The sequence below is a fragment of the Sporobolomyces koalae genome, assembly GCF_050403365.1.
Source record: "Sporobolomyces koalae JCM15063 DNA, S_koalae_JCM15063T_v1_ctg17, whole genome shotgun sequence".
Taxonomy (NCBI): domain Eukaryota; kingdom Fungi; phylum Basidiomycota; class Microbotryomycetes; order Sporidiobolales; family Sporidiobolaceae; genus Sporobolomyces; species Sporobolomyces koalae.
Window position 1 is genome coordinate 154,427 of NW_027481754.1, and position 20,591 is coordinate 175,017.

The following is a 20,591-nucleotide window of genomic DNA, read 5'->3' on the forward strand; positions in this document are numbered from 1 at the left end:
TCTCTTTGTGATGCACTGGCATTCTTCAACTTGCACCCTCACGCTATACCCGCCTTTACGCTTTATGACGCCGAAAAAAAAAAACCATGATCACGCTTTTCAATCCTCAGTTTACCCACCAAAATACAAAACGACTCTTTCTTTTCACGACGAAGAACTATTCTCCTCGGAAATCTCAGCCGGACTGTGCAACCTTTCCTCTCTCTGGATCAGTACTACCACTTTCCCACATACCCTCGAAGTCAAAACAGACCTACCTGAACCTACTTTGTGTTTTCTTTTGCGCCAATTCGCGTCTGTAAATTCCTGTTACTCCACGAATAAGGTCACAAACAGGAAATTCTCGCTCAATCTTAATAAGAAACCCGTGCAAATGAAAACCATTGGATACTCAGTGGTGTTGGCAGCTGCAACCCGCCAAGGGTTCCGAAATAGCTATAGGATACGCCCCGACACTTTCTTTCGAATAGCTGATCAAGGTCGTCTCCAGGGACAACACTTGTCCTAATGCGAGGATTCCGAAATTGACCAACACAAACTCTCTGCAAGAGTCACATATTGCCGAACAGAGCTGCTGTTATACTCCGACCTGCGGGATCCTTGCGGTGTCTGGGGGGAGAAGATGATGCAAGCTTTCAACGACATTGCGAGCAGCCGAGAGCTTGTGTATCCACATCTCAGATACAGTGTAATACCCTCGTGAACCAATAGTCTCGTCGGATCAGTAGCGTGATGTTGAAAGGACAAAAGGACAAAGTCCGGCTGCTGCGTCTCGCCTCGCAACCGTTACCGTGCCGACTCGTCCGACCGCAACGCGCAACTGCTTCTCGGCTTGGGATCCGTCTTCAGAATGGAGAGCGCTTCGGCTCGTCCAATACCTGTCGCATTGTCGGTCGCGGAAGACGGTCAAGCCGAGCCGGTCGACAAGCGGCAGGAGGAACATGAGGTCAACACTACGGCAGACTTGGTGGCCGGATGGCTCGGAGGTGCAGGTGAGCCCTTGTACTGAACGTCTGTCAATTCGAAGAAGCCCAAGTCAGTAGGAGCGGAGGGAATCCCAAGCGAGATCAACAGCTCCTGCTCGTTCAGGACTTCGCTTGTTCGGAGCTTCTCGGGGACCTCCATATATAACCAGAGAACTTCTTGCACTGGGGCTGGGGCGCAAGAGAGCTTGGAAGACGAGGCCAGCCTTACTGACGCATGTACCTCGTTGTCGTTCAACCTCGCCTCGCGTGCAGTCGGAGTGATAGCGGGCAACCCATTCGAGGTGTTGAAAGTGCGGCTACAAACAGCGCAGACTCATGCGTCGCCGTCTCCAACCGGGTCTTCGTCATCGTTTCCGAACTCTCCCCGAGTCGGCAAATCTTCGACATCCCCGATCATGCTCCCGACTCTAGCTCCTGTCACTTCGACGCAAGCGACCGTCTCGAATCTCAACTCTCAAAATGCCCTCAAAACAGCAGCCTCGTCGATTCAGATTCCCACGACCGCTTCTCCAAAAACAGTCCCACCAACGTCTGTGACTGCCTCTTCCGCTTCTCACCAGCCTTCACGGCGAGAGAAACCATCCATCATGTCGCTGTACCGATCGGAAGGAATTCGATTCTTCTTTGCAGGAGCTGCAGGTCCGATTCTCGGGCTCGCTTTCATCGATTCCGCCTTCTTTGGACTGTATGGTCAAGTCATGTGAGCTCGACTCTTCCTCGGAATTTCTCGAGCTTTGCTGCGTTCTATGCTAATCAAGCTCTTTCCCTTCACGATTCGAACCTGACAGGCAGAGATTCGGACAGGACCGACAAGACCCGAACGCTTTGCCGAAAGTTTTCCTTGCGGGCGCGACGGCTGGCGCAGCTTGTGCTCTTCTCGAGACTCCCGTCAGTTGTCAACACCTCGCTGCCCTCTTTCGCTCAGGGTAAAGAGATACTGACAGTGTTTTTCGATGATATCTCGTTCCAGATCGAAGTGGTCAAGACCCGAGCCCAAGTCGAATCGGCATCCTCGTCACCGGGAGGGAAACTCGGATCATTCCGAATCGCATCCATGATTGCCAAAAAGGAAGGATTGAGAGGGTTTTATGTCGGCGGACTCATGACGAGCATCCATGACGGTGTTAGTTCGGGCATCTTTTTCGCAACGTGTGAGTTTCGAATACCTTTTTTTCACTGTTCTCTTTCGATGGAAACCTCTGATGGCGTATTTGTTCGGAACCCAGATTTCGTGTTTCGCCGGCTACTGAGAGGGGAACACCCGTTCCACCAAGGCACTCTCCCTACTCCGCCCCAACCCGGAACACCGATAGGTCAAGATTCCGTGCCAGACGCACCTGTCGCTGCAACGACAAACCCAGGGATGGGTAAAGGGGAAGTTGCGAGGATCCTCCTCGCGGGTGGACTCGCAGGTGCTTTGTCGGCACTGATACCGTATCCGTGAGTTTCTCGCGCATGTCCATCATATCTGATTTCGCACAATTGACAGTGTCCTGGCGTGCGGGTTTAATCCAGATTCGACATTGTCAAAACTCGATTGCAAACGGCGAATTTCGAATCCAAGAGTCGACATGCTAGTCCAACCGCAGGCACAGCTCACTCACCTCCTTCGTTCACGTCAAACGTGTCGAGTTCGCTCGCACAAAAGCGCATGACGATCCCATCCGTGTTTGCTCAAATCTACCGAGATTCGATCCAACTGCATCGGTACCGGTATCGATCGACATTACCCTACTCGATCTTCTCGAACGTGTTCCCTCCCGAATCATCTGGTTCGAAATCGAACTTGGTCGATGGGAGACCTGGACCGAACCCGAAAGCCGAGAAATGGACCATGAGAGTCATGGGGTTGAGAGGGTTTGGAGTCGGGTTGAGACCAACGGTCGTGAGCAGTTTTGTTGGCAGTGCTGCCACGATCAGTGAGTTCTTTTCTTTTCTCTCCAGCTGAATTGGAGAGGGGCTTTCGCTAGCACTGTGACTGACTCGCATTGGTGAACACGCTTTAGCTACGGTCGAGGTCGCACTGCATCTCATGGGAGTCAATGGAGGAGGCGGAGTTGGCTAAAAGTCCTTTGGGGACACAAAGTACCAAGTAAGGGACAAAGGGGAACCAGAGAGAGAAGGAGAAGGAGAAGGAAACGTAACACTCGCTCTCGCGAGAGCCAAAAATGCTCCGATCAGCGGGAAGGATGGATCGGGAATCACCATTCCAAAAGTCGCAACATTGTTAGATCATACCGCAGGCTTCCTTCACTGTAAACAGGCCAGTGCATCCATTGGAAACCCCCTATAGAAGGGAAAATTGTCTTTTGCAGGGAACGTTTTCATTCAGTCTCTTTCGTTCTCGGAGAGTTGTGCTTGAACGGCTGTATGTTCTAGCTCGAAGAGTAGTCGAGCTGCATGTGTAGAGCTTCGAGAAAGGGGGGTTCACGACACGAGATGGTGAGATGGCAGAAAGTCGGGGTCGATATTCCCATCGAAGATTGTTCGCGCCGTCCTCTCGGTCGACTCTTTCGCTCGCGTCCCCGGCCATGTCTCGACCAGTCTCGCAGTTGCCCTCGAGCATCCTCCAGCGCGCTTCGACTGGCACTGCATGCAGGACGGCCGTGAAAAGCCAAACCAGAAATTGTGCGAGACTCATCACTTCGGCTCCTCGACGAATCGCAGAACAAGGTGAGTCACAATATCAAGCTACATGTACCATTCTGGGATATTATCTCTATGCTGTGTTTGAGGAGCAGGAAAGGGAGGGCTCAGGGATGGACGCATCTTGATCTGCGACTTTCGCACGGAAACCTCCTGTTCGCGTTCACCCGCTTGCACGCGCGGTTGGCCAGGGGAACCCCGGAGCTCGATGGAGAAAGGCTGCTAGTCTCGGGTGGCAGGGTCTCGCGATACGAGGCAAGCCGCAGTCGCGCGATGTCGCCTCGGATTCGCAGGTGCAACTCGCGTGAGCAGAGGACACATCAATCCCGGCTCGCCGATCGCTGCCGTTCTATCAATCGTGCCACAGTTGGCCAAGTCATTGGCTCGGTCGCCTCCGGGTTGCAATTGCCAATCGACTTTTAAGCCGTTGAGCGAGGCTACACTTTCGATCGACCATTCAACCTGTCGAGCAATGTCCTTGCACACACGTACTGACCTCGGATCTGCCTGTCTGTAACAGCACGAACGTTCTCGTCTTCGACTCCGGCCGCTGCATCCTCGAGTCAGACTATTATCACTCCCCGCCCGGCCATCCCCGATGAGGTTGTGCGACCTCGTGCAGCTGCCGTCGAGGACAGCGCCGAATCAAACAGCGCAGGAGAGTCGGCTGCGGTTGACGACTACGTGCCGCCACCTATGTCGTCCGAAGAGCTCTCGCTCCTCTACGCTTACACGGCACCACCTCCGCTCTCAGCCCTCTCGGCGTTCGCCGCTCGCATCTCTTCCTCCGAATGCCCCGACCTCGTGAACTACTTGCCCCTTGTCGAACAATGTCTGATCCACGAATCGTTCTGGTCTGGCATCGACGCGCTCCCGACTTCGAACCATCACCGCACCTACACGAATTTCCACGACGCGATCCTGCCCGATTCGCCCTCGACGACCCCAGTACACGCTTCGAACGCGACCCTCGCGCAGATTGGCAACTCGCTCCTCGGCACGCTCGCGACCGAACTCCTCCTGTCGTCGTTCCCGAACCTCCCGACGCGCGTGACGAAAGCCGCATTGACCCTGTACGCTGGACCGAAAACGCTCGCGCAGGTCGCGAAAGCCTGGGGAGTGGGACCGAGTCGACTCGAGAAGGCGTTGATCGGCAGAGAGGACGAGGGCAAGGTCTCGAGGAAGGAACGTGCGTACGGACACCTCGTCGGAGGTCGAGGTGGTGCGCGCAAACTTGGAGACGAAGTGGGAGCGAAGGAAGGTGCAGCAGGATCTGGACTCGTGCGATGGAACCGAAAGGTACGCTACTCCACTCGCTTTCTTTGTTTTACTTTGGGTAACTTATCAATTGGTTTTCTCTGTTAGCCTATCGAGCCTACAAGGGATGCGGTCCTGTACGAAGATGCGCTCGCTTCCGTCTCGCGCGCCATCATCGGACTCGTGTATCAGCTTCACGTGAGTCCGAGATCACATTGCCCAGCGCATATTGTGCTCATCCTTTGCGCGGTTTCTTCTTTTCTCTCTAGGGTTTCACTGCGGCGCGATCGTTTGTGCACGCCCACTTCCTTTCGCGTCTCGTGCCGCCGACTTCGACAAACTTGCCGTCCCAAGCCGCGTCGTCGACGATCTTGCCTTTGCTCAAATTCCAAAACCCGACTCGCATCCTGTCGTTGCAGTTGCAAGCGGCTGCGTTGCCTCCACTCTCTCACAAACTGCTCAAAGAATCTGGACGCCTCTCGGCACACCCGACGTTCGTCATTGGCACGTACTCGGGTCAGGTCAAACTTGGGGAAGGGTTCGGAAGTAGTTTGAGAATGGCGGAATGGAGAGCGAGTGAAGATGCACTCAGGAGGAGTTACCTCGGAGGAGGACGGTTAGACGTCGATGGTAAAGGTTTCCCGAGTCTCGAATGGACCGATGGCAAGTTCCAAGGTTGGAACGGAGGAGTTTCGAAATGGGTTGAAGGTCAGTTGTTTCTTTTTCTCCTCTTCTTAGGAAAAGGCTTGTGGACTGACGCCGGTTTGAATAGTTGAACACGAGTCAAGGTCGTAAGCCACAGCCAACGCCGTCCAAATCGAGTTGTACTTCACGTTTTTATAGCATTGCAACCTTATGAAAATCATGCACAACGCTGAACTCGCGGAGAAATCACTCTCCTGACCCTTGAGAAACTGCTGTGCAACTCGATTGCGAGAGAAATGCCAGCCAAACATTGTCTTTCCCGAGACGACGAGCGGGAGAGGATCTGATCAAGGTTGAGACAGAATCTTTCGTTTGATCATCAAACCCCTTGGTACCAGGCACTCTCGCCTCGGCCAACCCGCCTCGGCCAACCGATTCAATCTCGGCACTCGTCTGCGGACCTACAGCGTTCGAGGTCGTCTCCGATAGCCGCCCAGAGACGCCCGAGGATCTGGAAGTATGTCTAGTTTGGAACGCACGAGGTTGCTCGAGCACCTCGTGTACCAGCAGTTTGGTAGCGCAGTTGGCGTAAGTGCTCCCTCATCTTGGTCCTACCTCTACTGTCTTTGCGTCGAGACGTGAAGGCAAAAAGGTGTGCGGCAGGTTCACTCATCTCGTTCTGTTTTCCGATCTCTCAAACACAGGAGGTTGCTTCGATCCTACTGTCACGAGGGTCATTATCATTCCCACAACTCGTTCGACTCACGACTCTCACTCCAACGATCGTACACACTTCACTCTTGATCTTGTCGATTCACTCGCTCCTGTACCACTCTGAGACGGAAGCTCTCAATGGACGCTTGACCGAATTGTACGAGATGAATCACGATGCGGTAGAACGTAGGCTTCGAGGGGGTATGTACGTCGAAATGGGACACGAGTGGGAGCACGGTTCTGAACTCGCTGCGGTGGTCAAAATCTTGTGGGAGGAGGGCATGCTGCGCAAAGAGGACTTGTTCGAAGTGGTCAAACGGAGGATCCTCGAGGATCAAACGTCGAACGATTCGTTCTCGGATTTCGGGGAGGACAAGAAGGGCAAGAAGCGAGCGAGGATTACTTCGGATGAGCAAGGTAATGTGGTTTCCCGATCCCGACTCGCTAGTTTCTCTCAACTCACACACTTGTTTGAGAGTTCAGCGCAAGAAGTAGCCGAGAAGTTGGTACGCAGAGCGTTTGCCGAAAACTTTATCTCCTGCGTCACTCCCGGATCGCAACTCTCGCCAAGTTCGCTCGAGATCAAATGGGAGGAAGAATTGAGAATGACGATCAAAGGTACGCGCGTTGCGTTCTTATCCAAACGAAATGATCCTTGCGTTTCGGAAAAACAAAGAAACTCAGTTTTTTGTATCCGTGTCTTTTTGCGAAAACCAGGGATTCCGACTTCGAAAGATCTCGCTCAAGTCAAGACTCTTTTGAGGGAGAAGCAGCATGAATGGGCTGCCGAAGAACGAGAGCGTGCCAAGGGAAAGGTAACGTCCAGCTCTATGGTTACTCCCCACGCGAACAAGGCTCACTCGTTCAAGGTGAAATCTACAGGGAGGCGACGTCTCTGCCGATGTGTCGGACGATGACGCGCCTAGAAGGAGGAAAAAGAAGAAGAGAAAGGGAGACATCTCGAGTGACGACGAAGACGAGGTCGACACGAACAAGACTTTTGAGAGGATCGACCCTCCTCTTCCGGTACTTCTTCCTAACCTCGTCCTGGGGAAAACAAGAGAAAGGTGGCTCACTCCTGGTCGAGGCTTGACAGGATGAGGTGTTTTTCCGACTCAACCCGGAACGATTTCACATTCGATGGAGAGCGCAGGTAAGCCGTCCCTGCTCGCCGGTTTTCAGGGATCGTTATCGACACTGACCTCTTGTGTACTTGGCAGCTCCTGACCGAATTCGCTCGCGACCTCTTCAACCCTTTCGTCGCGCTTGTGCTCGGTCTCGTGCTAGATATTGCCAGTCGTGAAGTGGACCAAATGAGTATCGACAGTTCTCGTCAGTCGAGTTTTCTCTGCAGCCTTTCATTCTCAGAGATTATCGGTTTCACTCAGCGAGGTTTCCGATTGACAGGTGCCGTGACGCTTTCCGAAATCAATCGAGCATACGACGCGCTCCAACGAGAACAACCGCATCGATACCTCGACGTCTCTCGTGCGTTCGCGCCTAATTCGCTCAAGGGCGACAAAGCGTTCCCACCAGCAAAGAAGAAATCCATCACGTACATCCTACACATCTGCGAGGTGCTCGCTGGACTCGATCAATGGGGTATGTCGACGCGCGAGATGTTCCTGCAGCAAGAAGGAGATGGACAACACGCGAAATGGCATGTCAATTACGGGGCGTTGGGTAAAGCGATGAAACGTGCGACGGTCGAAGCGATCATTCGGGACAAATTGGGAGACAAGGAATTGCGATGCTGGCGAATCATGGAAGCTCGGGGCAAACTCGATGAGAAGCATGTACGCGTTTTTTTTTTCTTCCACCGTGTTCTTCTTCCCGAAATAGTTGCTCACTCGCAAAATCTCGGACATTTTCGGACAGGTCGCTCGATTGGCGTTCTTGTCGGTCAAGGAAGCTCGTGAAGTGCTCGCTCGACTTTCGAACGCGCGCCTGATCGAACCGCAAGAAGTGCCTCGTTCGGCGGATCGCGCTCCGTCTCGCACGCTGTACCTGTGGTACGTCGACTTCAACCGTACGGTGACGTCCCTCATCTCGCATCACTACAAGGCGCTCGCGAACGTGCAAGCGCAACGAGTCGAACAACTCGACAAGAAGAAAGGGTTGGTCGAGAAACGAGAACGTACGGACGTTCGGGAGAACCAGGCATTGTTGAGTCGTCGGGATCAGGAAGAAGGTGCCGATCTCGATTGGAAGATGGAAGCGCTCGCGACGGCAGAAATGAGGCTCGATCGACAATTGTTCATCTTGCGCGAATTTGATCCTGATCCAGAAATGTGAACAATTGCAATCGTCACTTTCTCGCAAGCGCTTTTACAAACCTTTTTCCCCTACTCGAGAGCGCGCGATGTTTCGCGGACCGGTTCGTTCAAAAAGGGACGGAGGCCGAGGAGCTTGAGCAGAAAAAAGCAAAAGAACATTTTCCCCGACGGGGAATCGAACCCCGCTCGCGGCTGTGAGAGAGCCGAATCATAACCACTAGACCATCGAGGACTGTTAAAGAGCAGCGTAATCTGGCCCTTATAAAGTAATCAAACTACCGCAGACCGTACGTGAATCAGAAACTATGCGCTTTCCCAATGCTGATTGCTCCGTCACATTACAGCGGCGGACGAAGCTAAATGCTGATAGGTGCAAAAAGATGTACAAGCCGTACCGGACGGCGGCCCGAGAGAAGGCAAAAAGAGAAGGTCGTACCCGGGTTCGAACCGGGGTCGTCCGGAAGTTGTTTCGTCGTTGAAGACCAATCAAAACCGAAAGTGATGACCACTACACTATACAACCGAGTTGCTTGTCTGGCAGGCTCAATAAGCAAATATATACCTAATGACTTAAATCCGCTATGAGGGTCATCTCGTCCTTCGTCTCACACAAGGAAAGTGTCCTCGCCTGGCCACGCCTCACGTGTTTTTGCGAATACAGTGGATATGGCCCGGACTAGCTTACTTATTTTCCAATCCATTCCTTAGCGGCCGACCCGAGGCTCTAGGAATGTTGGTTTGCGCGTCGCGTGCCCGAGCTAGAGTTACAGAGGAAGCGTAGCAAATCGACAGCAGCGGTGAAGTCGGAGCATCGTGATCCACGCGAGAGACGAAAAACAAGACTGCGACGAGCGCGCATTACGCGAAGCAGCTCAAAAGTTGCCTCCTTTCTTGATCGCGTACCGCGTCCCTCATCCTCCTTTTTACCCCTGACTTCCGAGCGTTTCCTCTTGGTGATTGTCTACTACGCCTGTTCCTCGTCCTTCTCCCTCCGTCTGCCAGGTTATACTTCATGAAGGTCCGCATCTTGCCAACACCCGTAGGAACCGTTTCAACCGGATCAGTCGCGTTCCTCCTCTCGATCGTCCTCTCAAGTCATCTCCCAACGACTTGGGCCGGAGGTGTCGGTCAAGAAGCTGCAGTTGCCGTCTCGACTCGATTACAAGCGAGACTGTCCCAGCTCGCGAGCACGTGGACTTCGACCCAAACGATCGATTCAAACTGGCACAACGAGGCCGAAACGGGAGATTGGTTGATCACGAGGTGTCCCTCGAGTCAACTCGCGAGGATTGATTCAAAGCGCAAATGTTTTTGGTAAGCCGCACGAACCCGACCAGAGATCGTTTGCGCAATGTTCGTTTTTGGCTCATCCGCAACTTATTGCTTACTCGACGGTTCGGTTTGGAAAATCTAGTGGAACTTTGGCCGATGCGGAATCAAACTTGTGCGATGGGTTCAACGAGGGAAACGATCGACGAGCGGTTTGCGTTGAGGATCTGCGACAGGACGCAGATGATCTCGCGAAAGGGGAAGACTTCGAAATGACGTTCTCGGTTCGCAAACGGAAGCAAGCGACTTGTGGTCTCGGTGAGGTATTCACTCGTGCGAGGGTCAATGAATCTGGAAATTGCATACTGACCTTGATCTCATTCGACCACGCGCACAGAATTCTTGCCTGGATTCGAACCCAAATCTTGCCCGATCGGATACGAACGGATAGAGGACGCCAAGAGTCGGGACGGTCACCATTTCATCTGTCAAGATTCTTCATCTCCTTACTCCGTGAGAACTTGAATTGTTCTGTTTGCGACTCTCGAAATGAAAAGGTTCAACTAACTACGCAAAGAGATGCAGTGTGGACCTACTCAGATTGACTGTTATGCGCAAGAAGGAGTTCTGCGGACGCAGTGCAGAAACGGAGCCTGTGAAGCTCGTGCGTAACAATCGTTTCTCTTCTGTCCCACACTCCTAGCGCTGAGTCGAATCACCCGATTTGTAAAACAGAAATGTGCAAGGAAGGGTGGAGGTATCGGTTGACAATGGCAATCGACCCGACAGGAGCAACAATCGAAGTGTCTAGTTGTGTTCGGTCGAAACCTTTCTTCTTCAACTCGGCTGTCGACATGCGAGTCTGATGGTGTATCCGTGTACATATCGCTATTGTCAATAGTACTCTCCATGTTTTCCTGATGCTGGTTGGAATTCGAGTAAAGAGACGAGAGACGACAAGATGGGGAGAGAAAAACAACGTTGCGAAAAACGCTTGCGCAACTACACTGAACCTGCACCTCCAGCTTCTTCCTCTGCCGGTGGTACACCCGTGTCTTGACTCTCTCCCGTCATCATCGCATCTCGACTCGCAGCGGCGGCCGCCAACCGACTCTTCTTGCGTTCCTGTTCGGCTTCCTTGTCCTTCTCGATCTCGGTCACGACCGCCGTGAGTTCGTCCGCCGTAAGATTCTACACACACCGAAGAAACAGGTGTCAGTCCACTTTCAGAACGTGAAGGATACTCAAAGAGTTTTTTTCTCGTCTTACCCTGACTTTGCCAAACCCTTCCATGACGGCAAGATCAATGTTTTTCGCACCCGTTTGCACGACTTCGAGCAAAGATTTGACGGCGAGTTGAATCGTTTCTTGGTTCGAGAGTTCAGGTTTCCAATTCTTCTCGAGAAACTCTCGCACGGTTTTCGAAGATCTGCCAATCGCGTTTGCCTAAAGAGAGATAAACGGAGAAGAGTGTAGAAAGTCAGAACGGGTTTGCGAGACAATGTGTTAAGAGATAGACTCACCTTCCAAGCACTAAAGATTCCACTCGGTTCGGTCAAGTACAGTTTCGGAGTCTTTTCGTCATCGTGATCGAATCCGACGATCAGGCAACTGATTCCAAACGGTCGCACTCCTCCCGACTGGGTGTACTTTTGTTGAATCCCGGCAATGTGACGCGTGATGTACTCGACCGAAACGGGATCTTCGACTGTCAGTCGGTGCGACTGACATTCGGTACGCGCACGGTCAATCAAGATGCGCGCATCGGCGGTGAGACCTGTGTTAAAGCGAGCGAGCGTGGGGAATCAGGGAAAACGATCCCGAGCAAAGAGGTCCGCAATGTTGGCCAGTTACCTGCGAATCCAAGCACGATGTGGTCATCGAGCAAGGCAGTCTTGCGAACGGTTCTCGGGTCTTGGAGTTGGAGGACACTCTTCTTCTCGACGGCGAGGACGACGCAGTCTTTGCCGCGTACTCCGACGGCGCAAGTTCCTTTCCTGACTGCCTCGAGGGCATAGTCGACCTGTATCAGGAGCGAGAGGTTGAGAGAGAGGAGAGCGCGAGGGTTGCGTAAGTGGATCGGATCGGATGATGAGGTCAACCCGGACGGGGGGACTAGTGCGACTTGCCTGGAACAAGTGGCCGTCAGGGCTGCGAACGAGTCATCCGCACAAAGTCAGCTCGATCGAATGGGCATCTGCACGAGCGAGAGCCGATAGAACGCGTACGCAAAGGTGGTCAAGGCGGTGTCGTAACGCGACATTGGAACGGCAGATACTAGGCGGACGGGCAGGCAGTCGCGAGTTGGAGTAGGTGTTCGAGATGTTGGGAGTCAAGTGCGACGATCAGAGTCGAGTAGAGAGCGAGAGCGAGACGTTGTCATCGTCGTCGTCGCTCATCCAACTTGATCACTCGTTCGCGCTCGCTTCGACCCCGACAGCGTGCTCTAGGAATCCTCGGGCGATGGAGTTTGCGACCTCGCTGCTGTCGTCTGCCTCGACCGCGCTCGCAGCGGCACAAAAGCCGACACTCGCAGGCAGCTACACGCCCGATCCAGCCGTCGCACCGCTCTCGATCGGCGTGTGGAAGGTCACACGAGCGAAACACAACTCGAACGGGAAGCAGGTCAGCATCTGGCAGTGTGACAAGCACGCGCTCGTGTCGAATTCGGCTCTCGGTGGGGGCGCACTCTCGACTCGGCGCAGCACCAACGCGGCACGCGACCGCGACGGAGACCGCCTCAAGGATGCCATCGACACGCTCAAGAAAGAGGCGAGTCACGCTCAATCACCGTTCTCGCTCCCGCTGGATCCTGACGGTCTTCTCGTACAGGCTTCCTCACTCTCACGGTTGCGACATCCATGCATCCTCGAAATGGCAGAACCTCCATCAGAGTCGCGCTCTTCAATCATGTTTGCAACCGAGCCCGTCCTGTCGTCCCTGCGCCATTCGCTCGACGTCTCTGCATCGGCCGCTACCTCGAGGCGGACCCGTACCCGCGAAGAGGAAGAGCTCGAGCTCGACGAGGTCGAAGTTCAAAAGGGCATGAGTCAACTCGGCAAAGGGTTGCAATTCTTGCACGATAGTGCGAAACTCGTTCACGGGAACCTGACGCCCGAAGCCGTCATCATCAATGCAAAAGTCAGTAGCCGCACTCGCGTGGGCAAAGAGTCAAGGCAGTCACTGACGCTCTCGGTTACTCGCTCACCCAACAGGGAGATTGGAAACTGTCTGGATTCGGACTGTCGACTTATTTGTACGACTCTGAAGGCGTCCCCGCGAAATGGGAGTTTCCCGTGTTTGATCCTACCCTTCCTCGCTCAATCCAACGCGACTACGACTATATAGGTGTGCCTCGCTTCGCAAATACTCTTTAATGGACACTGCTCACGCCGAACGCCGAACGTGTATGCAGCCCCCGAGTACATCCTCGACGAGTCTGCGCCATCCCCAGCAAACGATCTCTACTCTCTCGGGTGCATCCTGCATTCGATTCACCTTCGCACTGGTCCACCCTTTGCAAACCACAACACACTCTCGACCGCTCGCTCCAACATCGAGTCCTCCCTGTCCCTCCTCACGTCGCAATGGCGCAAGCTACCAGCAGAGACGCAACAAGTTCTCAACTCGCTCATCACTCGGTATCCAAACCGGCGCATGACCGCGAAACAGTTTCTCGAAAGTAGCTATTTTCAGGGAGTTCTTGTCGGCACGCTCCGGTTCTTGGAACGGGACTCGTTCAACGCCAAGACGATAGAAGTGCAAACGTCATTCCTGAAAGGGCTCATCACGGTGCGGACCCCTTCATTCCTGTATGCTGGTCTCGCTCGTGAACTGACCACGTCGCTCTCTTTCGGAAAAGGTCCTCCCGTCGTTCTCGTCAAAAGTCAACCGGCTCAAAATCCTCCCAACCTTGCTCGAGCTCACGGTGCAAACGAACCTGATTCCTTTCCTCCTGCCCCCGTTACTTTACATTGCGACGCAATTGCCATCCCAAGAGTTCATGCGGGACGTCCTGCCGAGTCTCAAGCCTATATTCACCGTCAAGGAACCCGTTCAAGCTGTCGTGGGCTTGCTCGACAACCTCGCCGTGTTCAAGGACAAGTGTACCGATGTTGTCTTCAGAGAAGGTAAGCGAGATTCCCTCGATTTGGCTGATACGAATCGGCTCAAGCTGATGTTTCCCGACGGACGCTATTCAGAGGTCATGCCACTCGTGTATCACGCTCTCGAGAGTGAAAACCCTGTTGTGTTGGAAAAGGCGCTCAAGGTGGTACCAGGTCTTTGCGAAACGCTCGACTACACTGTCAGTCCTTTCGAAGACTCTCTGCCTCTTTCGATAGTTGACTGACAGCAGCTCTGTGGATGATCTGCAGACCGTCAAGCAAACCTTGTTCCCGAAAATTACGACCGTGTTTAGCAAGACCACACTGCTCTCGGTCAAAGTCAAGTAAAACCGCCTATCTCGCTGTTTCGAGCTCTTTGTCATGGCCCCTCTCTCACATTGACGCGATGTCGCTCTTGCTTTCTATTTACAGTACCCTGATCTGCTTTCATTCGATGATCAAGATTCTCGACAAGTTCACATTGACCGAGAAACTCGTGCCCCTTCTGAGCAAGATCAAGACGAAAGAACCTAGTGTCATGATTGCGACCTTGGCAGTACACGAAGAGATGGGCAAAAAGTGTGAAGTCGAAGCGAGTGCGTACCATTCTTTACCCTTTTCTTTTTCGGACTTCTGCGACTGAATCATCGATCTCTGTGATTGCAGTTGCGACCTTGATCTTGCCACAATTGTGGGCCATGTCGATCGGACCTCTGCTCAATGTCGACCAGTTTTCGAAATTCATCACCGTGATCAAATCGCTCTCGAACCGAGTCGAAACCGAGCACTTTGAGCGACTCGCCGAACTCAAGCGATTAGAAGAATCGTCAGGCGTCAACGGAGCGAGTCGGAATGGTCTGCACGGCGGTGCTGGGACCAGTGGATTGGGGATGGTGAATCCCGGTGTCGCCGGAGTGAGCGATTTCGAAGCGCTAGTACGAGGGACCAGCAATGGCACGACAAACGGACTGGGCTCGAGGGGCAAACAAGTCGACATCTTTTCGGACGAATCACCTGTATATACTTTTGTCTTTTTCCAATGCACATTGAGAGACCATGCTGACTGACATGTCATGATCAGGCGCTGACCCCAACGCCTACCGGAGCCAGAAGCAATGGCGTCTTTTCATCGCCGCCACTACCAGCACTACCGACGTCCTCTCCGCCTTTCACTTCCACTCCGGCTTTCGCATCTACCTCTACTGCAGGACATTTGCCTTCGCTCGCGCCTTCACGCCCTACTGCTACCCCTCGATCATCCTCTGCTTCTTCCTCTGCTGCTCTTCCCCGATCATCTCTAGGTGCCCGAGCCGTCCCTTCGACATCTTTCAACTCGTCCGTGTTCCCGGTACCTTCGCCTTCCCAAAGCCCTGCGCCTCCTCAACAGGGTAGCTCACTTCGGTCTTTCGCGCCCTTGCAACCACAACCTCGTGCCTCTCAGGTATCACATTCGTACCCTTCTACTCCAGCTGTATCAACCGCATCATCCGCAGGACCGAACTACAACCTTTCGTCCCTCTCAATCTCGTCCGGTCTACCACCCCTTCAACCGACCACTTCTTCCGTCTTTACTACACCTGCTAGTACTCCTCCACCCTCGCATCCACCGCCCCCAATTCAATGGAACGTGGTTGCCCCGGTTCAACAATCGATACCCACTGCAGCTACCACCCCGACTCAACCTCCTCCAAGACCGAACTTCCCACCTGGGTACTCGTCCTCGTTCACGACTTTGCAGCCAACGGTCAAGAACAAGTCGGGACTGGGAACGACTGGGGGAAACGCGAATGCGAATTGGGGCGATTGGCAAGATTTGGATCCTTTGAAGTAGAAACTCTCGTACAACCTCAGCAAAGCATCACAAACTCCCAACCAACTGGATGAGATTATTGGCCAAGGGTCTCGTGATGAGTGCGTGATCGATTTTTCTCGACTTTCTCATACTGTTATCGGGTGACGATCTTTCTTGCGCTTGAGCCCGATAACGAATCGCGTGCGCCGCATGGAACATGGCGCTAGAGTTTCTATATTTAACAACTCGACCAATCGGACACGAGGTGAAGGGGTTGACGCTCGACCCTCGACTACAAAAATCCTCCGCGGAGCTCACACCTTGATTGCCGATCGCTCGAGCCCTCCTCACCAAACACACAATCTTTTTTTTTCGTCACGCCTTCGCACGCGTTTTCCCTTCCTTCTTACTCTGCTCGTCGTTTCTTTGAGGAATCTACTCACCTCGGACGAACAGTCGACGATTACAACAAACTTTGTACCGTCTGTTCAACCTTTACGGATCGAGCATCTGCAAAACGACTCGAGCAAGCTGAACCCGCAGAGCAGCACCTGCAGGGAAACTCTTCTGACCGATGCCGGACCTTCCACCTCTCACGGATCAACAACTTGTCGCATCTCTGGCGGGGTGGATGTCGGGTAAACTGGACTTGTCTCCCCTTCTCGGTTCTCTGCATTTGCTGATGAGTTCGTGTTGGCTACAGCCGCATTCGGTACTTGGCTTTTGATCCCGGCATGGTGGGATCTCTGGAAACGGAAACAAGCTGAAAGTACGGTCGTTTCTTCTTGCTTTTTCCATCCTATCAATCGTTGACCTACGCTCTGACTTTGTAGTGACTACAACGACGCTCGCGTACTTTGGCTTTTGGCTCGCTGGTATGCCTCTTGTTCCACTTGGTATTGGTATAGCAGAGTTGATCGTTCCGACGTTACTTTTAGGGGACGGATTCCACCTTACGGCACTCTTGATGGAAAAAGTCGGATTGCATCAATGGTTGCTCTATGCGTGAGTCGATTCGGGGGTTCCAAATCTCGTCAAAAGAGTCGCAGCTACAATTCCCTTCTCGTAGGATCCTTGCAATTATGGAGATGCAAGTTTTCCCATCCTCAGCTCGGTGACGGCCGAAACTCATTCTCTTTCCAATTCGTTACAGTGGCATTCTCTCGACTATGTGCTACTACGCCCACAAGTTTTGGTGGCAGGAAGCGTTGCCAGAGACGGAGAAACTCACAGCCGTCGGTGTCGCCATGTCGGGATGGATTTATACTTTTCGAGGACTCGGACTTCCTGAAGAACCGAAAAAGCGCATCCTGGGGATCCCCCGTGGAGTGTTCTGGACAATCTGGTATACCACCAATCTCCTCTTCAACAACAAGCGTGTGCGATCGCATTCGGCGGCTGATCGACCCGACCTTTTTTTGTCCTCGTCGCACAGTGGTTCTATCGTGAGTAGTTTTCCCCTCGAAATTGATATTGGTACAGGACGCTGAAGCGGTGCGGCCGTGTCACAGGTTTTTGCCTGGTTGGCCATCATCGTTTGGCTGCTCGTCGCTTGGTTCCGGGTGGTCGAACTCGCACCGCCGAAACAATCTCACTGGCCCAACGATACGAAAGGCGTGATCGCTTTCGTCTTTGGTTGGATCGGTAGGTTCATCGGCAGAATCTGTTGAGGTCGAAGCCCTGTTCGATCGTGAAGAAACTGACTGCCCGACATTTCTTTGTCAACAGGTTTCGTCTGTTGGACTGCGCCTCGAGTCTACGTCCTCGTCGAGAAGGAAGATGTTGGCGAGATTCTCGTCAATAGCCAATGTTTCGACACGCACCTTGACGACAGTTCTACCTTTGCGTCTGCAGGAGATCAGTACCGCAAGTGTCGTCGTCGGATTGATCGCCCATTTCTTCAACATGCTCGTGAGCATTCTCCCTATGTTTCCCTTTCCCCGACTTTCACCTCGCATCCTCACTGAGCTTTCTCGAATCGAGCAGAACATTGGAGTCTTGAATTTCACGGACGTCTGGTCTGCAGTGACAGTCTCACCCTTTTTCGCCACTTCGGTCGTTTGCGCGTACCTCGACCTTTGGGTTCGTTTGGATAAAGAGCTCTTGCTCTCAAGTTCCGTAAACTTTTGGCTTGTGGTTGTTGTCTGACTGACGCTTCGAGCTTTGTTTCGTCACTAGCGCTTGATTCGCAAGAAAAGTTTCGAACGCAAACCTCGCCATGGTCGTCCAGACCTCGAGTGGCATCGCAAAGATCGAGAATCCGGATACAAAACAGCGCAGAGACAGGCTGCCGAGCAATTCCAGGTCGATGGCAAACGTGAAAAGATCGGAATCGCGCCCGTCGGTCAACCACCTACCTTCAGGCATAGACTTACGCACGACCTACAGGAGCCAAAAGACCTTCTGCCAGGGCTAGAAAAGCAGAAGGAGCAGCTTGTACTTGAGCTTGTCGAGCTCGAGGATCGCTCCAAGCAGCGCTTCGAAATCGAAGACGGTTGGCAAAAGCTATGTGAGAGGGAACTCTGGGATAAAAGTACAGGAGCCTCTGAGTTGGAGCGCTACGAATCAGTCTTCCGGCCGGAGACCTACAGATCAGCTGTACCCGCCGAGCGCGAACAGATGAAGAAAATCCGTGATCGATTGTTCAGAGCTTACGACTACAAGGCAGCAAGCGCTCGACGTTGGATCAAATATCGTGCAGACCCCAACAACCAGTTTCGATTGCTCAAAGAGATCGACCAGTGGGACCAGGAACTTAAGGCTCTGAAACGCAAGATTATCGAGAATCTGCGTGCGCCCCGAACAATATACGCTCGACGAACCACTTTGTCGCTCGCTCGTCAACAGCGTCGAAGAACCCTGTCGAACGACTCTGCTTTCAGTCACTCCGAGCATACCGACTCATCCTCCGATCAATTCTCGAGTGACGATTCAGAGGACAGACACGAGATGGAGTTGCTCCGCAACAAGAACGGGCCCAGATTGGGAAGTAGGTCGAGGTCTCATAGGTACGCCAGCTGAACGGTCGGGAAAGAAAGAGAAAGAGAGAGGGAGACGGGCTTGATAGGGTAGAAGTTCAGATGCACTTGGATTCGATTTCACTGTTTCATTGTTGACGCTTGTACACATGTTTGTTCCGTTCTTTCTTGCCCAATTCCGATCATTTCCAAGCATTAGAATGGTTGGTCGAGGTTACCAGATGGGGAGACGAGGATCTTGACGTCTGTCGCCATGGCTCAACCAGTCAGCATATTCGCAGTTTGATGATGGAAGGGCTTCAGTCTAGACGCACGATTCTCGTTGTTGTGGATGAGCTCTTTGAAGCCTTTCTCGACCAGGTCATCAAGCGGGATCGTTGCCGTGATGAAATCTGGCAGGGCAGTCGATTAGAGTAATTTCGCAGACTATGCAGGAAGAGCGCGAGTCGCTCACCTTCGAGCTTGATCGAGCCGCTGTCGAGCGCCGCCAGAAGCTCCTCATGATCTCCGCGGTAACAAGATGAACCAAGGATGGTCTTTTCTTCGAACACGAGCTTGTTCATATCGATCTAACCAATGAATATGCCGAGATTAGCATCGAGCGTGTGACAACGTTGGCGGAGCTTGGGAGGAGTAGAAGACGAAATTTCGTACCACCGCAGGCTTTGACCAAACCGAAACATTGAGCACTCTTCCCCTCGTGCAAGTTGCACCGATTGCAGCTTCGAGCGCTTTGCCATTACCAGCCGCTTCGAACGCAACATTGACACCACAGTCTGGACCACCTGTGAGCTCTTTGACTTTTGCAACGACATCGATAGACATGGGATCAAGCAGGTGATCAGCACCCGCTCGCTCAGCTACTGCCCGACGAGCTGAGGAAGGTTCCGACACGATGATTTGACTGTGCAACCAGAACGTGAAAATGAGCATCGACGCCTGATTCGACGTTATCTGGTGGTCGGCTCACGAAGCGCCTTTCGATTTGAGCACGGTGATCAACAAACTCCCGATCGGGCCACTGCCACAGACGAGGACTTTTTCTCCCTTCTTGAACCCAGAGCGTTTCACTGCGTGAATTGCCACAGCGAGGGGTTCACACATTGCTCCCGCTTTGAGCGAGACGGAATCGGGCAGTCGGTGCAGGTAGTCTTCGGGTCGGTCGCAAAGATAGTATTCGGAGAGACCTCCGCCCAGGTTTGTCGACGTTGAGAGACCCACGAATCCGAGTTTGGAACAGGCTGAAGAGAGACAACCAAGGTTATACTAGGTCCGCGTGGATGATAAAGAGTCACCGATTGGGCGAGACTCGCCATTGTTGCACCCAATCTTGCAGGCGTAACATTCGTGACAGGAAATGACCGCTTCACTGGATCACGAACGATAGGAAAAGCGGGAGGATCAATAAAGCGTAGGCGCCAGTTTTCAGAGGAAGAACAGCTCTCACATGCAAACCCTGTCGCCGACTTTCCAATCGTTGCACTCGTCGCCAACGGCATCGACAATGCCCGAGAACTCTGTCCAAGGGAGTCATATGAATGAGCCTCTGCGAATTGCGTCCGAATGCAAGACCGAGCGCTCACCGTGACCTAGACAAACTGGCAATCCCGTGCCCGTGAGCGCATGAGGCGTTTCGTTCGTAGGACACAAGATAGGTCCCGCTTCGAACTCGTGCAAGTCGGTACCACAAATCCCACACCATGCGACTTTGACGAGAACTTGTCGACCTTGTGGGGTAGGACGAGGGATTTGTTCGACTTTGATGTCGTGTTTGCCGTAGAAGAGTGCCGATTTCATGACTGCACGATCAGAGTTGGACATGCTGCAGTTGAGGTTTCAGGGTAGAGAGGTGTTCGGAAGAGAGGAGCGGTTTTCGGAAGTGGAGACAGCGGACGTCGGAACTGTGGGGCAGCACAAGCGCA

The 20,591-nt window shown here is 53.1% G+C and overlaps 7 protein-coding genes across 7 annotated transcripts; 5 read left to right on the plus strand and 2 right to left on the minus strand.

The window, feature by feature from the left end:
• Positions 1 to 850: 850 nt before the first annotated feature.
• Positions 851 to 3,051, plus strand: JCM15063_001010 (uncharacterized protein; the record flags this gene model as incomplete). The annotated part of the gene is made up of 7 exons (XM_076678811.1): positions 851 to 992; positions 1,239 to 1,686; positions 1,775 to 1,874; positions 1,957 to 2,137; positions 2,213 to 2,426; positions 2,502 to 2,905; positions 2,993 to 3,051. The coding sequence occupies 7 exons, from the start codon at positions 851 to 853 to the stop codon at positions 3,049 to 3,051; spliced, it is 1,548 nt and encodes a 515-aa protein (XP_076534049.1).
• Positions 3,052 to 3,517: 466 nt separating this feature from the next.
• JCM15063_001011 (uncharacterized protein) lies at positions 3,518 to 8,543 on the plus strand (the record flags this gene model as incomplete). The annotated part of the gene is made up of 14 exons (XM_076678812.1): positions 3,518 to 3,659; positions 4,153 to 4,931; positions 4,998 to 5,087; positions 5,159 to 5,597; positions 5,933 to 6,002; positions 6,062 to 6,122; positions 6,239 to 6,665; positions 6,732 to 6,866; positions 6,966 to 7,063; positions 7,131 to 7,274; positions 7,345 to 7,401; positions 7,469 to 7,580; positions 7,656 to 8,044; positions 8,127 to 8,543. The coding sequence occupies 14 exons, from the start codon at positions 3,518 to 3,520 to the stop codon at positions 8,541 to 8,543; spliced, it is 3,360 nt and encodes a 1,119-aa protein (XP_076534050.1).
• Positions 8,544 to 9,536: 993 nt separating this feature from the next.
• On the plus strand, positions 9,537 to 10,659 carry JCM15063_001012 (uncharacterized protein; the record flags this gene model as incomplete). Its single annotated transcript, XM_076678813.1, has 5 exons — positions 9,537 to 9,838; positions 9,939 to 10,111; positions 10,191 to 10,306; positions 10,379 to 10,457; positions 10,529 to 10,659. 5 exons carry the CDS (start codon positions 9,537 to 9,539, stop codon positions 10,657 to 10,659), a joined length of 801 nt encoding a protein of 266 aa, XP_076534051.1.
• Positions 10,660 to 10,795: 136 nt separating this feature from the next.
• Positions 10,796 to 12,056, minus strand: PRE6 (proteasome core particle subunit alpha 4; the record flags this gene model as incomplete). The annotated part of the gene is made up of 6 exons (XM_076678814.1): positions 10,796 to 10,984; positions 11,063 to 11,239; positions 11,317 to 11,570; positions 11,648 to 11,816; positions 11,923 to 11,944; positions 12,022 to 12,056. 6 exons carry the CDS (start codon positions 12,054 to 12,056, stop codon positions 10,796 to 10,798), a joined length of 846 nt encoding a protein of 281 aa, XP_076534052.1.
• Positions 12,057 to 12,256: 200 nt separating this feature from the next.
• On the plus strand, positions 12,257 to 15,730 carry SCY1 (Scy1p; the record flags this gene model as incomplete). The annotated part of the gene is made up of 10 exons (XM_076678815.1): positions 12,257 to 12,565; positions 12,626 to 12,934; positions 13,009 to 13,141; positions 13,209 to 13,585; positions 13,656 to 13,923; positions 13,996 to 14,099; positions 14,170 to 14,243; positions 14,332 to 14,495; positions 14,566 to 14,915; positions 14,981 to 15,730. The coding sequence occupies 10 exons, from the start codon at positions 12,257 to 12,259 to the stop codon at positions 15,728 to 15,730; spliced, it is 2,838 nt and encodes a 945-aa protein (XP_076534053.1).
• Positions 15,731 to 16,265: 535 nt separating this feature from the next.
• Positions 16,266 to 18,618, plus strand: JCM15063_001015 (uncharacterized protein; the record flags this gene model as incomplete). The annotated part of the gene is made up of 12 exons (XM_076678816.1): positions 16,266 to 16,329; positions 16,395 to 16,460; positions 16,525 to 16,566; positions 16,630 to 16,696; positions 16,845 to 17,136; positions 17,203 to 17,335; positions 17,420 to 17,487; positions 17,546 to 17,602; positions 17,678 to 17,773; positions 17,870 to 18,200; positions 18,261 to 18,482; positions 18,539 to 18,618. The coding sequence occupies 12 exons, from the start codon at positions 16,266 to 16,268 to the stop codon at positions 18,616 to 18,618; spliced, it is 1,518 nt and encodes a 505-aa protein (XP_076534054.1).
• Positions 18,619 to 18,864: 246 nt separating this feature from the next.
• Positions 18,865 to 20,490, minus strand: JCM15063_001016 (2,3-butanediol dehydrogenase; the record flags this gene model as incomplete). Its single annotated transcript, XM_076678817.1, has 8 exons — positions 18,865 to 18,914; positions 18,984 to 19,061; positions 19,124 to 19,238; positions 19,324 to 19,573; positions 19,640 to 19,910; positions 19,983 to 20,038; positions 20,117 to 20,186; positions 20,253 to 20,490. 8 exons carry the CDS (start codon positions 20,488 to 20,490, stop codon positions 18,865 to 18,867), a joined length of 1,128 nt encoding a protein of 375 aa, XP_076534055.1.
• Between the last annotated feature and the right edge of the window lie 101 nt (positions 20,491 to 20,591).